At 42.1% G+C, this 20,860-nt stretch overlaps 2 protein-coding genes across 3 annotated transcripts in view; one reads left to right on the top strand and one right to left on the bottom strand.

The window, feature by feature from the left end:
* Positions 1-17,700, bottom strand: part of LOC308331176 (hyccin 2) — a 51,526-nt gene extending 33,826 nt beyond the window's left edge. For both annotated transcript variants that reach the window (XM_080786420.1, XM_080786421.1), the window contains exons 1-2: positions 17,557-17,700; positions 969-1,050 (exon numbers count right to left, since the gene is read on the bottom strand). The gene's annotated coding sequence lies outside the window, so the exon portion shown is untranslated. The remainder of the gene's footprint in view (positions 1-968; positions 1,051-17,556) is intronic.
* The window catches only part of LOC308331277 (CASP8 and FADD-like apoptosis regulator), a 265,394-nt gene that overhangs the window by 241,083 nt on the left and 3,451 nt on the right, over positions 1-20,860 (top strand). The window contains exons 2-5 of the mRNA XM_080786634.1: positions 18,300-18,365; positions 19,276-19,607; positions 19,711-19,816; positions 19,918-20,053. Of these exons, the coding sequence (XP_080642760.1) occupies positions 19,297-19,607; positions 19,711-19,816; positions 19,918-20,053 (553 nt within the window). The 5' untranslated portion in view covers positions 18,300-18,365; positions 19,276-19,296. The remainder of the gene's footprint in view (positions 1-18,299; positions 18,366-19,275; positions 19,608-19,710; positions 19,817-19,917; positions 20,054-20,860) is intronic.

Below are 20,860 nucleotides of genomic sequence, written 5' to 3'. Positions count from 1 at the left end.
ATCCGTGGCTTGACAGCGTCACAGGAGTTGAATATAAAGCAAATTGCAAAGTATGTTGGCGTATGTTTTGTTTTCTATGGCGCATGGGGGACTGTTTGATAGCAAACAGCATGCTTCAAGGATCAACAGTACGATCACAGAACACCCAACAACAAGTGTCACAGCTCTTCATGACTGAAACTGCTCCTGAGATCGTGTTTATCTGTGTTTTTATAAGATGTCAATCAGTAGGTATTTCTATTTCCAGGGCTGTCCATTTCAATGCCAATGGCTGCTGATGTGGGCATATAGCCAAGCTATTTTAGTAGACTATTATGGTTGATTGTTTATTAATTAAGTCTAATAAATAAACATGTATTTAATATAAATGAATCAATTTAATTAAATATTGCGCCCATTTAATTAAAGCTCCACCAGAGAGCCCCAGACTTCCCTCTCCAGAACAACATTAGTAACTTAAATTAAGTTAATCCTGGGGGATCCCGAGGCGTTCCAAGACCAGTTAGTCAATGTAATCCGATAACCTGATAATGGCGCTGCTTCGCCGTGTGGTCGTATAAGTGTTCCTTATTTCAAAATCTCAAAGGTGGCAAGCCTACCTGTGACATAAAACAATGTACACACTTTGGAAGTACATTAAACATAGTACATGAGTAGTTCATTTCATCCGTCTCATGCGGGATGAAGTAACGTTGTGGTAGATTAGAGACGTCGGGCCGCAGTGCGCACCAAGCAACATCTCCATGTGCTCCCCTGAGAACTAGCCGGAAAATGTTATGTGCGCCCCCATTAGTATCCTCTGCCACAACATTTCAGAGAGATTTATGTTAAGTTTATGTAACTTCTGCTTTATTGACACAACATTCAAGTGGTGTTACTGTTGAGGTTAGTGAAGAGGGATGAATGCATGCACTATATGTCAGCGGCAGCTAAATACTGAACCCGTTTGAGAAGACAAATCCGCTCACCTCACTGTCCCAGAACTCAGTTCTCCACCAGGAGAAGATGGGTTTCTGCAGTGCCACACATCTGTCAATCACTGAGGGTCATCTGCAAAACAAAAGGGAACGAATCATCCACCAGTTACAAAGTGCATTCTAGAATGGAACAATGGATTTGTTTCAATTTAAGTGTACTGTCTGTAACGGCTCCAGACAAAGAAAATTAAAAACAAACTCCAATCAAAACACAGGAGAGGAAACAAGCCCAAAACGACAGTCATATTTTACCAGCTGCACACACACACACACACACACACACACACACACACACACGTTGTTGCTGCCTGCAATGCAATCCCATTGGCTGAGAGGTCGGCTAGAGGCAAAAAGTGTCTGGTTGCCTAAAGACGAGGCAGCCAATCAGGACGATAGGTAGTCAATACAGCAGCCAATGAGAAAGATAGGTCGAGTGGGCGTGAAAGCCAAGCAGAGAGAACCAGCTGTGCTTACACTGCAGCTTCACACACACACACACACACACACACACACACACACACAAAGAGAATGGTCAGAAAAGAACCTGACCTTTGTTCATACTGTAGGGCTTCATTCTGCAATGTGTTTGTTCCAGGGGTTATGCCTTTTCTCTCTCTTTATTACACTGGAATAGTGGGCCATGAAACATCATGAGTTGTATATTACTTTAAGGCATGCATGACACAGTGGGTTAGTCAGTTTTCATTTTCCCTGGCCTATTGTCGCATAGCAACACTCTGCCGGCCAACCTGGAGGATCCTTCCAATTCACTTGACAGGGTGAAGAATCACCGGGGATACAAAAAGACAAGGCTATGATAAATAGAGCTGTGTCATTCTCTCTCACCATACTGCTACATCATAAGTGCCCCCTTGACGTAAAGCATTTGGAACAGAGCTTTCTGAAGGACACTAGCATTAGCCTTCCATCACAAAGGTCAAGAAGATTCCCTTTTGCTGTCTGTTGCAGTGTTTTCCAGCCTGGGGTCCCCGGGCCCCCCTTGGAGGCACCAAATATCACACAGGGGGCATGAAGCAGTCCCCACTGTTAAGCATATTGCATAACTTATAATTTAGCTTTCATCCACGTTCATTTAAGCGATTTTGGAAATGCCATTATAGTCCAAAAATCTAATTACTTAAAAAAAAAAGAATTGCTAAAATAGCCGATCTACAAGCTCATAAAGTGTTGTGATGCATTGTGGTTTCTGTTATCCAGTCGTAGTACTTTTAAGTCATACGAGTAATTTTGTTACAAATTGTTTTTAGCCAGTGTGTGTGTGTGTGTGTGTGTGTGTGTGTGTGTGTGTGTGTGTGTGTGTGTGTGTGTGTGTGTGTGTGTGTGTGTGTGTGTGTTCTGTGTCCGTACTGGAGTGTCCCTGGAGTGGGTGAGGTCTATCTACAGTAATTGATCCCCTCATCCAGGTCAGGGCAACGGTCACCTTCTCACTATATCGCTCATGGATGTACACCAACAACACTGGCCTGGACTAAAACTCCAATACAATGGAAAATTGCATGTCTTCCCTAGATCACTCTGTCATTAAGAACACTGCACTCAATGAGGACATTATCACATTCACAGTTGAAGCCAGACTACAAGTCCTTCCCACTAGACTCGATCTTTCCATCTGGTTCCCCAACATTGCTTGCGCCACAGAACAGATCACTGAAACACTGTCACACATCTTTAATGGCTGGCCTGTTATGCATACAAAGGAATGTACATAGCACGCCATGATAGAATAGTGGAACACATAGCAAAGAACATATCAAAATATCATGCATCCTCAGAGAGAGGATGTGTAATTCCATCCATGTTCTAACTTTGTGATAACCCAGATACCTTTACATCTGACAGCTAATACACCAAATATTGTTGTGGTTGATGAGTCCAGAAAAGTGTCTGTATTAGAGATAGCCTGCACCTTTGACCCTAGCCTAGAGGAAGCCTTTATGACCAAGGTCATTAAATACCAACCACTTCTACATATTATCTCAGAGCTGGGCAGGTGCAGATTATTTGTCTTTATATGTGCGTATGCCCGCACAACTGGTTGTTAGAGGATCCGATCAACTTGGGATGCCCAAAAAGGAGGCAAAAAGGCTGGCAAAGTTGAAAGTATTGAGGTGTCTCCGCAATAATTGGCAGCCGTCATATATGGCAGAGACGCTGTTACTCGTTATACCCATAGACTAGAGTACTGAGTGACATGCCTATTGTACCTTGAAAACACATGCCATGATTTTGTAGATGTAACTCTCTAATGCACCTATAATATTTGTGTCCTTATATGCATCTCCTTTGTGTGGACATAAATACATGGTTAGAATGTGTGTGTCCGCAGACAGTCTCATTTACTACTAGAGACTGACACTGTCCCATACCGCTCCCGTCCCGTCCCAATCACAGGATCAATAAAAAGAAAATGAATCGTGAATCCCATGGGAATCCCGTGACCAGCAGGAGTCCTGAAAAAAGGTCAGTCTCTATTTACTACTACACCAATCAGTGTCAAATAAATGTCTTGTGCACGCTGCATGCCAGTATAGGCAAATTGCAGAATAGTTTTCTAATCCGTCTACATATGTTATTTTCGTTATTTATAATTTCATACCCATCATCCCTCCAGGCTATGGGGTAGGTGTTTGTAATGGAGTGGAACTAGCCAATTGGGATTAGCCAACATATCCCATGCACCAATGATGCACGCTCACACAGATGAGAAAGAGACATAACAGAGACCAGTGTTTCCCCAAGGCTGAAGTTGTATCATCTGAATGCTTTAAGCAGTGGTGCGTATAGGAGACACACTGGAGTGGACACACTGCACACCTATGAGAGAGGTAGTTTGACTGACATTACTGTGTTATACAGTATAGGCATTATTATTGGGGGGGTGGATATTTGTGCTCCGTTCTATTCCTGTGACTTCACTTTGTTGCACAGGTCAAACAGTATCAGATATGGTCGCCCCTAAACCATCTCGCCTCTCGATCTTTTTCCACCGACCTCATGCCGACCGCTCTGTGCCGTTGGTAAAGGGGCGACTCGTCTGGTATTCGGTCAAACAACATTGATCAGACAGATCAAATGTTTTTATTTTTGAAGGGCATGCATGCTAGTATCCAGGCAAGTTCAGCAACTGTTAGTGTATTTTATTATTTTATTAGGTAACTTCCAGTAGGTATATTCACATTCACATTACAGTAATTATTATTTCAAAGCATGTCATGGTAAACCATGACCATCCATGTCGGACTAAATGAGAACAAACAAGGCCCTAGGGCTAAACCATAAATAAGCAAAACAAGGCTAACAATAAAAAAAAGTTCTTGCCTCATAGGAGTGAATAATTAACTGGGAGCATGACTTTGGGGCTAGATAGAATGTGATTCATCATAATGTCCTACCCAACCCTGTGTTTATGTGCAGGGCGTAATGAGTAGCAGACATCATTTTAAGTAGTCTACACAGGAAAGTAGCTTGATTCAATATTCAATATTAGACACACCCCCTCTACTATGTAAGCCCACTTATGGAAACATAATTATATTTATATGTCCCTGGTTCTGGTGACAATTGTCATTTGACCATTGTCAAACACACCCATTGTTTACAAAGACTGCAGCCACACTGGAGCCATCAATTGAATGCATCAAAACCCGTTTGACTTCCTGAATTCTCTGAAGGAAGCCAAACAAAAACAAGTTTTACTTTTATGTACCTGTAAGATGTAACAACAAAGTACCACTTTGAACCTTGAACCTTCGTTTGATTGGTTCTGCAGCAGATTTGAAACCAACATGTTATGAGTTACTTTCTGAACATTTTGACAAGAAATTCTGCGCAGGTGATTATTTTGTGTCCGAGTTTTCAAGAACGCAACGTCCTGCTGACTCCTGCATTTCATTATGTGCAATTTAAAAAGCGGGTAGCACTCCAGTGTACTGCCTGTCTATCGATAATCTGGTGTGAAATCATCATAGCCCCTTCCGTCATCAGTGTGGGTCGGAGTATGTGTTCTGTTCACATCTGTGAGACAAAGATAGAGCAACAGATCTTTTCTCCTATCCCTCTGCCAGCTGGAGTTGTCTTCTGCTGGCTGCCAAAATATGCAACACTGCTAGCATGCTAATCTACACACAACACTCCACTCCTCCCAAACAAAGCTAGTACAAACACAATCAAATCCGTGTTGTCTGTCCATGAGGACAGACACCACGTTTGTGATCAAGCTCACACTACTGCTGTAGTGCGCGCGTGCGCGTGTGCATGCGCGTGTGTGCGCGTACACATGCTTGCAAAAGCATGACAGACAATAACACTGGTTAGAGAAAATTGCAGCAACAGGAGGCATTAATGACAATCTCCAAAGTCCTGCATGTGTAGTCTATATTCCAAGCACTGCCACCGAGTACCGCAGTTTGAGTCTATGTTCACCACAGCACCGCTTGAGTGCAAGGCTCCCCTCTAAGTGCCTGACACAATACAAATCATTCATTATAGTGGTGAATCACAAGACGATCCATCAGTGGTAACTCATTAATCTACTGTAAACAAACCACCACTGAGTACAGGCTCAGCTCTGTACAGAACGATCCTGTAACCGCACGGTTCCACCCAAAATAAGGAAGTACGGTACAACACCTGACTAGACAGTCGTCTGATTAATTTGTGCGAGTCGTTCCAATGTTTTCCCTCCGCTTTGCTTCTCTGCCAGTGGTGGCTGGTGCTTTGGTTCATCATTGGCCTAGTTTCTGGTGTTTTCTTCAATACTTTTGTTACACAGGAATAATGATGTGATAGTGCTTCAAGGTCCATAGTTCAACATAGGTCATATAGCATAACACTAAAACTATGACTGCTACATAGAATGGAATTATGGCTTTGGATTTTTAATATTCAATATTAAATTAATATCTGCAAGCACCTTCAAACCTGAAGAGGTTAAAGCTGTTGCACTTTAACACTAAGTCACCACTCACCCTCACAAAAAAACTCTTATCTCATCTGTGCATTGTTCTGAAAGCACGCACACTTACATTTAATAAAGGGCACTACTTAACTGTAGGGCTGTCGCCAAATTTCCACATTTCATTTTCAAAAAGTCCACCTAACAACTAATACTGTATATCTACAGTACAGCTATATAGGGCCGCACCCATCAATTATTTTCTTAGCGATGGATTATTCTATTGATTACCCTTTCAATTATTCAAATAACTAGAACTAAGATGAGAGAACATATTACTCCAGTTTTGGCATCACTGCACTGGCTTCCGGTTGTTTTTAGGATTGATTTTAAAATTCTTTTACTTGTCTATAAAGCTCTCAATGGTCTCGCACCTTCCTACCTACATGACTGCCTGCCTAAATATGTCCCAAACCGCCCCCTAAGGTCTTCCACTGCTGGCCTGCTCGCTTTGCCAAAAGAAAATGGCAACTAAAAAATACGGGGAAGCAGCTTTTTGCTTCTACGGGCCGTCGGCATGGAACAAGCTCCCACTGTACCTTCGTCAGGCAGCCTCTGTAGACATTTTTAAAGCTCAGCTCAAGACCCACTTCTACAACATTGTTTTTAATTGATCTTTTATTTATTTTTGTTATTCATGTCCTCACTGTATTGCATTACTGCTTGTTTTTTAATGTCGTTGCCTTGCTTTTCTTTTATTCTCCATTGTTCTGTAAAGCACTTTGAGCTGCATTTCATGTCATGAAAGGTGCTATACAAATAAAGTTTTATTATTTATTATTAAATAATAAGGCACACTTTTTCATTGTGTATCATCAACTAACCCTCCACAGTCCACACTTTAAATCGATTTTCATTTTTGTAATCGACTAAATGATGATAGAAATAGTGAATAGCCGATTTACAGGCATGTTGTGAGTTTATTTCCCTATTTTAACATTTTAATGATTTGATGACATGATGATTCCCTGTGCACGTTTAACAAGAACAAAGAAACCCTTCTAACAAAGAGGTACAGCTGCTAGCCCAGGGTGTCTGTATTCGTGTGGTGTGTGTCCCAGGCAGCTACTCCCCAGTCCCCACAGCTCTAAAATGAGCAGTGCCAGGTTTCAGCAGTCCTGCACGGCGATCTTTCAAGGTCACAACGGCTCAGTCAGCCATGAATTATTGAACCCCAGCAAGCCCTGTGCCTGTTCTGTGCAAGCCACTTCTCTCTTTCCTCCTTTGATTTTGTGTGTGTGTGTGTGTGTGTGTGTGTGTGTGTGTGTGTGTGTGTGTGTGTATTTAACAATTCCAATGTGTACAAACAGCTCAGAAATTAATATTTATAATAATATTATAATAGTAATACTAACTTTTACTTAATAAATGTAATACTAACTTTTACTTAATAAATGTAAAACTTTATTCACGAAAGAGAACATTATACAAATGTCACATAGTAGTTTACAAAATGTATTAATGTAAACTAACAAGCTGCTCAGAATGGGGCTTTTGGGGACAGAAATCTATTAATTATTCCAATTCCTGTTATTTTTCGCCATTGAAGAAAATAACCATTATACATATTCATTGAAGGAAGCATGAGGTCAGTCCGTTACTCTCTCCAGTTTGGCAGAGGGAGTGTAGCGCCCAGGATTATATTAGACAATTGACACTGGGTGAAAAATTATTGTGGCATAAAAATGTAAAATGTAAAAAAATGCAAAATCACTGATCATTCATTCATGTCAAACCAACTTCAATACTGCTGTAAAACAAAAGCTTTATTCGTAAGCTACTTGCTGTTGTCTTCTCGCAGAGCAATTCTATAGTCGAGCAGGCAGGTAGTGAGGCGCAGTCAACAGAGTGCTTGCGTGTAAGCACGGACAGTGAGTCAGTAACACATAGAACAGTGAACACAAACACAGAGTACAAAATGCACTCAGTTGTTCACACTCCCTAAGTAATCGAACAACATGTTCACATACTGTATGAAAAACAAGAAGCTAAGCAACATGCCTAACCGTGTCTATTTTGCTAGTGGATTTCTTTGCCGGTTATTTAAACTTCAGACACAAAACACACATCTGACACATCAGACACTTTCCCAAAGGCAAAGGGGATTCATTCTAATATCTGACCAGGCAGTCACACAGTGGTAATCTCCATTCCTCTGCCTCACCGCTCCTAAAAAGAACCAGCTAGTAGCAACTCACTGCTGGGATGTTCACATTATTACAGCAGTTTTATTCATAGCCAATACATGAGTGTGGAACTCAGTTTGTTGTGCTTGGTCAGAGCCTGAATTTTGGCACGGGATTGCGTGGAATTGCACTTAATTTAATGGATTCCCACAGATTTAGTACTTATGTGGGAGATTCCTGCACACATTTACAGCGATGTTAATAATATAATCAGCAGCTTACGTGAATGTGAGATAAGTGGATGGATGTTGCTGTAGAGTCGACAGACTGTCCTCCTACCATGCAGTACTATGAGCCCCCCCCCCTTATTTATACTCCACCGTACGATCAAGTATAAATCAGGCTTAAAATGTAAATGGATAATCTGAAGAGAATCCCACTCAGTAAAAAACACCATACTAATGGCCAATTTATGCTTGAAGCGATAAGTTCAGAGTGACTCACTGCTACTACGTTTTGCAATATGAGCATTCATACTGTCCGAGACTCGCCAACAGCCTCGTCTGTGAATGCGGTCTCGTGCATCTCTGTGCACCAATCAGAGTGCACAAAATGTTTTGGAAGCGTCTGCTACCTTTCACTTTTCTGACGTCCTCTGCGACAGCCTTTGTCATTTTGACGTCACTTTTGTCGCGCAACATGTTGTTCGACGACACCTGTTGCTCCAAACATAAATGTATCCTATTTATCTCCCCCTTCCACATTGCGTTTGTCTGCAGGCTTGGTTCTTTAGTTCCCATCCAGCCAGATCTTTTTCACGACCATCATTATTGTGAATTTTGCATAATGTTTGTCTCTCGTGTATTCTGACTTTCTAAGAAGTAGTGAATAAAACATACAGTAAGACACATAGAGTAATGCATAGATCTCTCAGTCAGTGGTTGGGCAGGAGACAGCGGACCTTAAACAAGTAAAGGTCAGGAAGAGCAGCAGAATCTAACCCCTCTCCCTCAGTTAACGGTACAGTAGGAGACTCTGACCTTAAGTCAATATCCTTTTAACGGAACTCAATAGTGCTGCCCCCTGGACTGACTGACCAACTCTCTCTCTCTCTCTCTCTCTCTCTCTCTCTCAAACATAGTCACACAAACCTTGTTCTTATGACTCACAATACTACAGACCTATTTGGTTACCTTCAGAGTCACAAGGAGTGACAAAGAAAAAGGCAAGGTTAGAGAGGGAGAGTGGTAGGCAAGGGGGGGAAGGGGAGAGCGGTAGACAGAAAGAGGTAAACAGAAGGAGAAAGAGAGGGAGAACAAGAGGGAGTAAGCAACAGAGATGAGGGAAAAGAGGGGAACCGGCTTCTCTCTCTCTCTCTCTCTCTCTCTTCCACTCTCTCCTTCAGCCTCTCACAGGCTAGGCTAGGCTAGGGGAACTGAGGCGTACGCACATCCTAGGCTAAAATTAGCTCTGCTGCAGCTGCAGGGCCAGACATGTTGGGATGGGCCAGTACTCACTGGACAGACGGGCGCACGGCCGCACGCGCACACACACACACACACACACACACACACACACACACACACACACACACACGGCATGGGCACAGGTGAATTCTTGGAGCATCCTGTCTACCTTTCTCTCTGCCTGGCAGAACTGAGGCATGCAGGTGCACTCTACGCAAATGTTGAGTGCATCTGTGTACACACAGATATGCAATACAAACACGGCCAAACAAATGCCAGGGCTTCTTTGCTGGCACACACGATTTTACATGGAGATTTAGCATGGTGCAGAAGTTAGAACACTTTGACTTATGGAAGCTAAAGTTAGCTGATGGCAGTCACAAGTTCACTGACTCAAGACTGGAGACACATGGCCACTAATTCCACAGTATTTAGCTATGCTGCCTGACAGTGTGCGTGTGCGGGCAAGTTAAGCTTTTTACTTGAATGTGGGGGAAGTGAGAAGAACATGACACTGCCATAAAAAGAGCTCAGCAGTCCTCTTAACAATGGGCCACGTTGAGCAGTCATGACACGCACAAGTCCACTGGGCAGCCTCATAAGGCGAAAAACCTACTTGGCAATGGGGTCAGTTAGGGCTCAGCTGAGAAGAGGGGGGGTGTGTTACTACAATGAAACCCCCACTTGCAAAAATTGCTGAATACCACGGGTTGTGTGCCAGCTAGGAGGCTTGGTCAGAAGGGTCAATCATTCTCTTCTGCAGTGTGGAGGCGCTGGGGAACGCCTATTTTATGGGAACACCTACAAGCTAGACAAGGGAGCAGTGCTGTCGTTTCCCTCAACACGCTGCTCATATCAAGGACAAGTGAGCGAGAGCTGATTTTGTTACCTTTATGTTGAGATGACGTCTTACACTACTGTACATCATTAGGTCATCCAGCAAGGTATGCTTTATCTAAGGAAAAAATTACTTTTTGGCTTACCAGCCAAGATGCCCAAAAAAGAGAAAGAAACACAAGATAAGTGTATTGGTAATTGTGTTATAAATTACTATATAAATGGTACAGTAAATGGTGCATTTGAATGGGTGAATCAATGGAATGTGAAACAATGTAAAGCGCCTTGGATAAAGGCCCTATATAAATGGTATCGTTGCATGGTTTCCTCCGCCATAGGTGTATGATGGCGGAGGAAACCATGCAAGGCACCAACCTGCTCATCAGGAGCAATTAGGGGTTCAGCATCTTGCTCAAGGACAAAAAAAATTAACGTACAGCGTTAGATGTGAGCTCGCCGAAGGCTCGTGAACTTCTAGTTGTGAAGGAGACGAAGACAAAAATCTTGCACTCAGTCATTTCATAAGACAAGGGTGTGTGTGTGTGTGTGTGTGTGTGTGTGTGTGTGTGTGTGTGTGTGTGCGCAAGTGCGTAGTCAGTATGATACCTCATCCGGTCTTCTCTCCTGTACAAATGCAAATTACATGTGTATGGTGTATGCTGAGGAACATTTGAGAAAAGGTATTCATTTTGTGACAATGACATTTACAACTTTTGATTAATACCATATTGTGTCCTCTTGTTTTACAATGAAGTGAGGACTGATGAATGACAACTCATGCGACTCATGCTTTACCAACAAGTTGATGCTATGCTATGCATTGCATAACATCAATTAAGCCTTGCTCAAACTGCAGGGCATGAAATGGTGACTGTTTTGGTCATGTATGCTCCACAAAAGGTATCTGTTGTCCTCAAAATAAAATTGGGAGCCTGTGTTGTAGTGTGACCATGTCCATACTAGACAGAGTGAGACTAAAACATGGCATTGAGGAAACCAAAACAAGCACTCCTCTTCCCCTGCAATTCAGAACAACAAAATGTGTGCTGAAAGTAGGCACTCTGGTGCTATGTATACCTCCCAGCGATCTAGGCCCCACAATTGACCATGTCCCAGAGTTTCATAATGCGTATTAAATCAAATTGCATCCTACAGCTTAAAAATAAACAATTAGACATTTTGGCTTAGTGCATCCCACAGCCCACTGCAGCAGGCTGAATGGAATTTAAGCTTGTTGGTCAGTGATGGCCTGCTGCTGGCAACAACTGCAGGCACATTCATGAACATTGGGAGACGATGCCTAGCTGGGATGTTTTTTTTTTTTTTAATCAAACTTGTGTGAAGTGAGGGGCGCTCTTACCATCATATCATACATCATCTCATTCCGGCCAATCACATCCTATGTCCAGCTTGTTTGTGTTTACACAAACACTGAAAACTGGCCATTCATTTATCAAAGCCATTTAATGTTTGTGTTGGGACAATGACATAGAAATGGCCAATTGGCCATTCATTATCAATGGCATTTATCGTTTGTGTTAGGACAAAGCTTGTGTTTACACTCACACTAAAAGCTGGACATAGGATATAGGAGGGACTAGCGCCCATATCATTTACCAAAATATAATTTACCATAATAACAAGCCAATACAATAATTATGAGCTGTATGATAAATTGATAATATCTTCTGTTTATTCTATTAGTGATTCTGCCTAAATGGACACTTTTGTTTAAAACAGTGGCCGGCCGGTAAGAAAAGGTCTGACTGGCTGGTCGATTTTTAATAGTCATGTTGGCTGGTAAGCCAAAACGTTATGCATGTTTCCTGGCTTGCCTTGGACCATGTTGAAAATGGTCCCTTACCCTCCATCTCCATACAATATAACCAGCCTAGGGACATTACCACCAAGGGCTTACCTAAAACCTAAGAATATCTCAGCCATGGTAGCGTAATAACACAAGCCTTGCTATTCTACAAACAGCCCTAGCTGATATTTTTCACAGAGCTTGTTTCGGCAAGAGCCTACAGTGACTTTCCTTTCACATAGGCTCCATCATCATATCACAATACATTATTTGCAATACAATAAATCAAAGGCTCCCTCCCAGGCTCGAATTAACTGGACTGGCATGTGTTCAAGTTAAGGCAGCAGCAGGCATACGTAGAGTCATGACTGGCATACAGAGCAGAAGAACAAGCAAAGCAATAAGAACTGGAACAGAATGGGGACTCAAAGAAGAGTAAAACCTGATATCTCAGGTTAGAAATATTGGCAATCCCACCATGCTCAACTTCCTGGTGTATTGTGAGACAGTGTAAAACGATAGAAAGCCTGTGGGGCGCGCAAATGCGCACGCACGACACACACTTTCTGGCTGACATCCATTGTGCTTCGGTCAACAGCAGGAGGTCATTTCCTCCTGTTAAGAAGCCACAGTTGGTCCTGTCATAAGAGAGACCAGGCTTTTGGATCAAAATGGTATCACGCCACTGCACTGACTGCAGCAGTGAGTATGGTGCATGCTTATAATCAGCATTGCTTTTAGCGCGTCAAGTCCAGCTTGCTTTTGCAAGCAGATGTTAGATAAGGGATGGGAGGGAAACAAAACAGTGTGCGGTTGTTTTCCTTGTTCATATTTGGGGCACCGTACCCTCTCCTACGCACCTGTCGCTTGTAGGTGTGCAAAAGCTTTGCTTTTCAGGGAAACAAAACAAAAATAAACGTGTAAATTCTGTTGTAATAATGGACATACGTAGTGAAAGGACAAACACTGTCAGCATAAGAGACTCCCATAATTAAACAGAAATATCTTCCATAGTCGTCTGAAAAAGAAAACAAAGGCAGGCTAGACTCTCTGTTGGATAGCCTCTAACTAATAATATATATTTAATAACTATTAACACATCCAATTTATATAGCATTTTTTACTCTGTTGAAGTACTCTCGGTTCACAACTTCCCTCACCTGGTGTTGAACAAAACATCACCCTATCCTGCAGCACACATTAGTACGCAGAGTCAGTTTGACAAAGAAAAAATAAAATGATCACAGTCCAGGGTCCAATGGAAATGGGAGGCCTCCTGTGTGTCGCTGTCGGCATGCCCTGCTTGTCAATAACACAGATCATGTTCAGTCGATACTACAGCGGCTACTCTGGGCTTTACAGTTTTCCATTAAACTGAATCACAGTGCCACCACCCATTTCAGTTCTTTCCCCAACAACCTGATGAGGAACTGAATCTGATTTGAGAGGTTTCATTATCTAGTATCTACCACTACCAGTTTTCACTCTTTAGGGCTTCATCTCTTAAGGAACATGTTACCATAAGAAAAGAAAAAGAAAGTGTAACCTCAGTGGACAGAATTTTGTATGCTGTCCAGTAGGGCTGCGAATCTTTAGGTGTCCCACGATTCGATTCGATTCCGATTCTTGGGGTGACGATTCGATTCAAAAACGATCTTTTCGATTTTTCCGATTCTCGATTCAAAAAAGATTTTTTTCGATTCTAAAGCAGTTTATTTTATTAAAAACAATTAAATAGAATTTTAGCATGATCTACTCCAGTCTTCTGGCATGAAAGCAGAGTACATTTAGTAAAAAGCTTGTATAATTGTAAAGGTTTTATCAACTGAATGATCTAGAAGGTCTGAAATAAAATCAGCTAAATTTGCATGTGCTTAAATTCACATTTAGAATTTTTTTCAGATGTCAAGATTTTCTGAGATGATAGAATGGTGATGGATGATGATGCTCATGGAAGGGGAACCTTCTGAAAGCTTCATGGGCAAAGATAATCAACTTTAAAATAATAAAAAAAACGGTCAAAATGACCTCTTAGACCTTCTAGTGTTACACACAAAGGTTAAATCCAAGAGTAAGAGAACATGTCTCATTTATTTAGCTTGCACAAATTTGAACCAGTACAAAAGTTACAAAATCTCTTCTCACTCAATACCAGAACAATACATTAGTATTAAAACAGGTGTAAAATAAATACAATTGGCAGGCTTAGCTTAGCTGGTAGTAAATGCACTACGCAGAAACCCAGGCCATAATGCATTGCACGCACAGGTACATTTGTGAAAGAAAAAAAAAAAATCGATTTTTTTAAATCGATTTTTGGAAAATGAGAATCGATTTTGAATCGGACAGCATTAGAATCGCGATTCTAACTCGAATCGATTTTTTTTTACAGGCCTACTGTCCAGCACAGGGTAGTGGATTACCATTTAAGCCTCTACTAACATGACATGTTATCGATGATAGGACTACATTGCAACGATAGCACTTTCTCGTCTGCAGTCAGTCATAGGACGACAGCCTGTGGGCACAATGAAATAATATTGTCTGAAATTGATAGAGTTGAACAATGAAAATTAAGCCTTTCGTTTTTTCTCCCCTGGGGAGACATATTCATTATTCACAAGCATCATGCCAAATCAGACAGTCTTACATTCCAAAACACCAATCACAGCTGCAACTGTCTTTCTTGTCAGTACAGTAGCACAAAGACCCCTAAAATAACATGTAATAGTCGGAATTGCAAGTCCCACATCTGGGAATAAATCTACTCAACCTCCATATTAGAAATTTTCCCATGGTAGGACCACTGCGATATCTGGTTTGGCTGAGAGGCTTCTAGCAGAGATGGAGGAGAGATACTGTAAGTGTGTATGTATATCACTAAGATATCAGACACATCAATAGACCTCATACCTGGCAGGACAGTGAGTCAGCCCATGCCGAACCACTGCCATTCTCTCCACATGACGAACTTGACATGTGTCAAGTTCGTGCTTAGCTTCCTGGTTGACTGCACAGCATGCAACATTAATGGCATGAATACTACCCCCACTGTCTGCCATGCTAAAAACAAAATTATGCCATTGAATGACTAAGTGAATGGGATCGCAACAATCCATTTAGGTGCGCAACAGTTAAACTCATTTAGTAAATTGGTTATTTAACTTTTATGACAATGTATTTTAATAAAATAATTGACTGTGGGGGGAAATTGTAAAATGTTACTTTTTTTTCTTTACAACAAAGCAGCTCACAGTCACATGTGACACATGATGCGACACGTGAGCCTGTTTAGTAGACCTATGCCTGGCGTATTTACAGTAAGTGCAAGTTGTTAAACCAATCAATATTCGATATATTATATTATTGCTTCTCGATTACTCACCAAGAAAATAATCGATAGTTGCAACCATCAATTTATGAAATGCCATTCTAATCTACACTAACATTCCAGAATAGTCATGTTGGAGAACATCTAGGCCTGGGGCCTGTGTTTTCACTTGGCCTGTGGAGGAACAACAACAAACACCACCACTGAAATCTTCTCGATTTTTTTGCGGGGGGGTGGGGGGTCACACTGCCTGTATGATCCTCGTCCTCTGTGGGAGTGAGTACAGTGGAGAACATAACAGTCCCCATTGCTAATCCATGGAAAGCTAATTACAGCTTTGATCCCTTAGGCGTGCGTGTCCCCTGTGGGCGGGAGACAGCAGTGGTTGGAGCAGGGCAGGGCCCACACTGGGCAGTGCAGTGCTACAGCATGTTTAGGCTTAGTGCTGTCACAGACTAGTGTACAGTATGTACAGTACAACAGCAGCAGCCGAGATGTGAATCAACACTGTCACTTTCCTGTTATACATGCATGTTCAACATGGAGGGGGGGAACTCTCACTGTTGGTTGATGGAGCTATAGCATTAACTTTAAGTCATCAACAAGTGCCCTTCTAAAGCATCAAGCTACCAATGTAGCTAAGCTATAAATAGCATATATGGCCCCATAACTGCAGCAACATAATAAAAGAGTTGACAGGTTCTCCTGAAATGCTGGACATTTTTATTGTGTCTTTACTTTGCCTGAAGAAGGTCAGTAGACCGAAAGCTTGCTAAATAAATACATTGATTGTGTGCAGATCTGAGTGTGCGGAGCTTCCCTTTATTTTTCTCATATTGTGTCTTTGAGAAATGGAATCCCAATTGAAGTTGACAATGACAATAAGCAAAATCACTGACTTCACAATACTGGCTGGCACTGGTGGCTAACACAATTCAGAGTTGCTTGGCATAGAACATCTTATGAACTAGGCACGGCAGGCATACTACTGTGTACCTAACATAGTTGAGAGCAGAATAAGCTGCAGGCCAAATAGCTTATCAATAACGGCTTGGAGCACATAGCCAAAGAGCAGAAACAAGCAGAAATCCAACTCCTGGAGATGGATGACAGATTACGTGTGAAACTGGCGTTTCTCTCATTCTGAGATAGATGAAACATGAAATAGATGGCTGTTCTGATGACAGACAGACTAGTCCCCATTCCAAACACATGGCAGAGGAGCTGAGTCGAGGGAGGGAGAAAGAAGGAGGAGAGGATGATGATCGAGAATGAGCAGCAGATGGCATGGAATTATCTGTATCTTCAGTCCTATAGCTACATCGTTGCCCCAATGCCCCCCGGCGGCGTCACTGTCTGTTTGAGATTGGGACGGTGTAATTTCACAACAACACGTTTCTTGACAATTATCAAAAGAAAAACACACACAGAGGCTGGCAGGAGGGGTGCGCTATTCTAGACGTGGTTTTATCTATCGACGTAGTGCTGACCAAGGGGAAGCACGTGAATATCATAAGTCACTGTGTGACTGTGTCGCCAAGAAGAACTGACAAGGCAAGCTAGCGGTTATTCTGGGCAAGCGACACTCTCGTGCGATTGTGCAAAAAAATATGAAGCTAGCAGCAAACATCGGTGCAGGTCAAGTCACGGAAGCCTGACACGTAACGTATAGTCCTATGCTTTGCTAGCCGAGTGGGCTACTAGCTTGTGTGTGTTGGCCGTTTAGCCGCAGCTATATGCCTATATCATATGGTGGCCGTTACCCGGTCAGGCTTCTGCTGTGCATCGTCCAGTTTCTCACCAGTCAGTCACCCGGTGGCGTCGTGACTCGTGACTAGGCCGACGACATGACTGGCTTCTTCTCAGCGCCCCGGCGGAGCCGCTATATTACTGCTGCTGTCTAACGCTGTCAATAACAAACAATGAACGCTTCCTCCATCGGTCCATTCACATCCACACACATCTGATGTGTCCACTGCGACCACTTTAGAAAGCCCGTTACTGTGCGTTATAGCGACGGACGGATTAAATACTTACCCCAAAGATGAATCCTCATTACAGTAATGTCATCTGGTCACTGTGTCGTCAAGCGCAACAATCCACAGGCTTGGGTTTGCCAAGGCGGACGACGGGCCAGGTCGAATATCCTCCTCCTCAGAATGAATGCAGCAGCACCTTCCAATGATCTCCCCACCACACTGCTGAACCACAGCGCACTGCTATTGGCCACAGTTAGCGGAACTATTTTGAACATGCGCTAAGGCTAAGGTGTAGGAAGGGGGAGCCAAAGCATAATAAAAGTGTGTGTGTGTGTGTGTGTGTGTGTGTGTGTGTGTGTGTGCGTGCGTGTGCGTGCGTGCGTGTGTGCGCGCGCGCGTGCTAATAAGGAAGTTATTAATAATTATAAAGACGGATCTCGATTTTTTTGGCTGATTATGGCTAGCCTCAAGCAATCTTTGTGTTGATGTTTGAAGTGCGACCTTGTGCAATGAGTTTTACTTTCACTTTCTGCCTTTACTTTCACTTTTAGCCTGCTGTCTGCAACATATCCAGTCAGTTTCTATTTCTTTTGAAAATCACCTGTTCGGTATTTAGGCTCGCTATCGGGAGGCTTGTTATGCATCATCAAGTAAACACGCATCAGGGGATTTTATAGGACCACTTCCGTTATTTGGGCTACTGATCGTCATGGTTCTGGCTAGGTTCTGTCGAAAGTGAAAAAGTGAAGTGAAATGCGTCATAGGAAATTTGGAAATCCACAATGATTAGGTCTATACTAGCCTATAGACCTAGCATATAAATTCATTTTAAAACGTCCTCGGTCTTTCAGCGTTAACTTCTAAACGGTAGGTACTGTCAGTGCTATTTCTATAGTCTATAATGTATCACAAACTGCCTAGCCTATAGTCATTTCACGAAATAAATTATAGAGCCGCTTCACTCAACTTTATTGCTTACAACAACGGCAGGGTTGTGTTACTATTACCTGGACTGGTGGGTTACAATCATCATGAAATCATGAATAATGTTATGTTACAATATATGTAGTAGTCTAGTAGCCAGAATGTGAACCCGGACATGTTCAGTACACCAACGTTTTATGTTATAAATGTTTAGTATGGGCCCCAGCATGTAGAAACTGCCGGATGGTAACTTGCATATGTTGAGCAATTTTTGGAATTAGCATAATATGTGACGATACCATTATGTAGTATGTGACATGTCAAACTAGGGGGTTTTCATGATGCTGAATCTATTCCAGGCATTAGTTTCGCAAAAATATCACTCATTGGGCTAAAAACGGCCATTGCCATCATCACAAATGTGATGATGTCAGTGGGCATGGGCATGGCCGTTTTTAGCCCAATGATTTTTTGGAAAACTAATGCTTGGAATGGATTCAGCATCATGAAAACCCCCGAGAAATTGCTCAACATATATATGCAAGTTAGCATCCAGCAGTTTCTACATGCTGGGGACCCATACTAAACATTTATAACATAAAACATTGGTGTACTCAACATGTCCGGGTTTACAATGGGGCTCTATGGGCTGGCTACTAGACTATAGGCCTTTCGTAGCCGCGTATCAGGTACGGCCGCCCCTGGCCTAAACTATCTCGCCCCTCGATTTTTCCGCCGACCGAAAGGTTAATCATCTCATTATAGCCAAAATTGCCATAGTAGTTTACTGACTTTTTCATACTGTTTCAGTTTTTCTTTATTACCTAATTTGATTCTTATCTTAATATTTCAGTTATCCGCGCTTCTCCCCTTCATGGCTTTGGTGAACGTGAACATAGGCCTACAAGTCCTTCAGATGATTGATGAAATAACTGCGGCCCTCAGCTCAGGTGAACGCAGGACGGTGCTCTACTTGTGTGGAAGCTTGGACATAGACAGTAGTAGTAGTGTGGCAGGTGTGAAAGAGATGATTAAGTCGCAGCTGATCGAGGTTCAGATGGATCACCTGTTCCTGGTGGAATTGGTTTTAGCCCTGAAACGTTTTGATATTCTGAAGAAGGTGCTAAGAACTAACAAGGAGGAGTTGGAGGGGATTTTGGGGCATAGGCATTTATCAAGATTCAGGTGAGTGGCATTATAATAGTCTATAGTTTATGTACGTTGAGGTGTATAGGCAGTCATATCAAGAACATATAATAGGCCTATACTGTACGTTCACTTTTCACAGGGTACTGATGTCAGATCTAAGCGAGGAAATGGCCACAGAAGACCTTAAAAGTATGACATTTTTGTTGAGTGGTACATTTCCAAGAAACAAGATAGACCAAATCAAGGTAAAAGTAATAATATTAGTTTCACATACTGTCACAATTCTTCACACTGTGGGTGTGGGAGATCCACTTCAATTGAATTTTCTTTGTCGTTTCTGTAACAGAATTTCCTTGATGTTGCTGTTGAACTGGAGAAATTGGACAAAGTTTCACCTGAAAGTGTGGATTTTATAGAGCAATGTTTGAGAAACATTGACAGGATTGACCTGGCCAAAAAGGTTTCTATGTACCAGAGGTCAGGTGAGTGCTGATTTAACCTTTTCCACTACTGTGTTGAAATATGATTAGACATAGGCTAGTTTATAATATCTTATATGCTCACTGAGAAGTTTAATTACTTGTTTTATGTGTAGTGGACATACATTCGCAACATAATTAGCACATATTTATTGTATGGCACTTTCCCCAGTCCTTTTAGGGATATAATCACAAAGAAATATAGACGTTTGATTGATTGATTGATTGATTAATTGAAGTATTTATTAACAGATTGCAGAATGAGTACATTTCACATGAAAGTATAACTCAATACAAAGACTGTTACTGTGGACGACACACAGGGTCCACCTTTTTCAATTCATCAGAACATTTAGAGACGTACAAATATACACTTCTACACGTATATAAAAAACAGGAAATCATGTACGGAGGTAAAAAGGGAAAAGAAACATAGAGGCCCTTATTCATCAACACAATGTACACCCAAAATTGGGTGTACACCCAATTTTGTGACACCGTGTTGAATGATAAATATGGGCCTATACAGTAAGGGGGAAGGGGGGTTGGGGGGGGGTCAGATCTTACGGAGGCGGCGCCGCCAGTTTCGAATTGCAGCCGTCCGTAGGTGCCCTTTGAGAGCGGTTTTGAAGGAGTCTTAATGACTGTTGGTAGGACGTTCCACATTCCAGGCATAGGAGTGAAATTAATTTAGTCCCTTGTTTGTGCCGAATATGGGTTTCACATTAAGGAAGTATTTAGACAGGTACATGGGTATCTTGGTGGTGTAGCCTGCAGCGAATCTTGTGGACCAGCAAGATGCTGTACTCT

The sequence above is a fragment of the Protomyctophum bolini genome (genome assembly GCF_963924005.1).
Source record: "Protomyctophum bolini genome assembly, chromosome: 16".
Taxonomy (NCBI): domain Eukaryota; kingdom Metazoa; phylum Chordata; class Actinopteri; order Myctophiformes; family Myctophidae; genus Protomyctophum; species Protomyctophum bolini.
The sequence above is the reverse complement of the archived record's forward strand: the minus strand, read 5'-3'. Positions and strand labels throughout refer to the sequence as shown.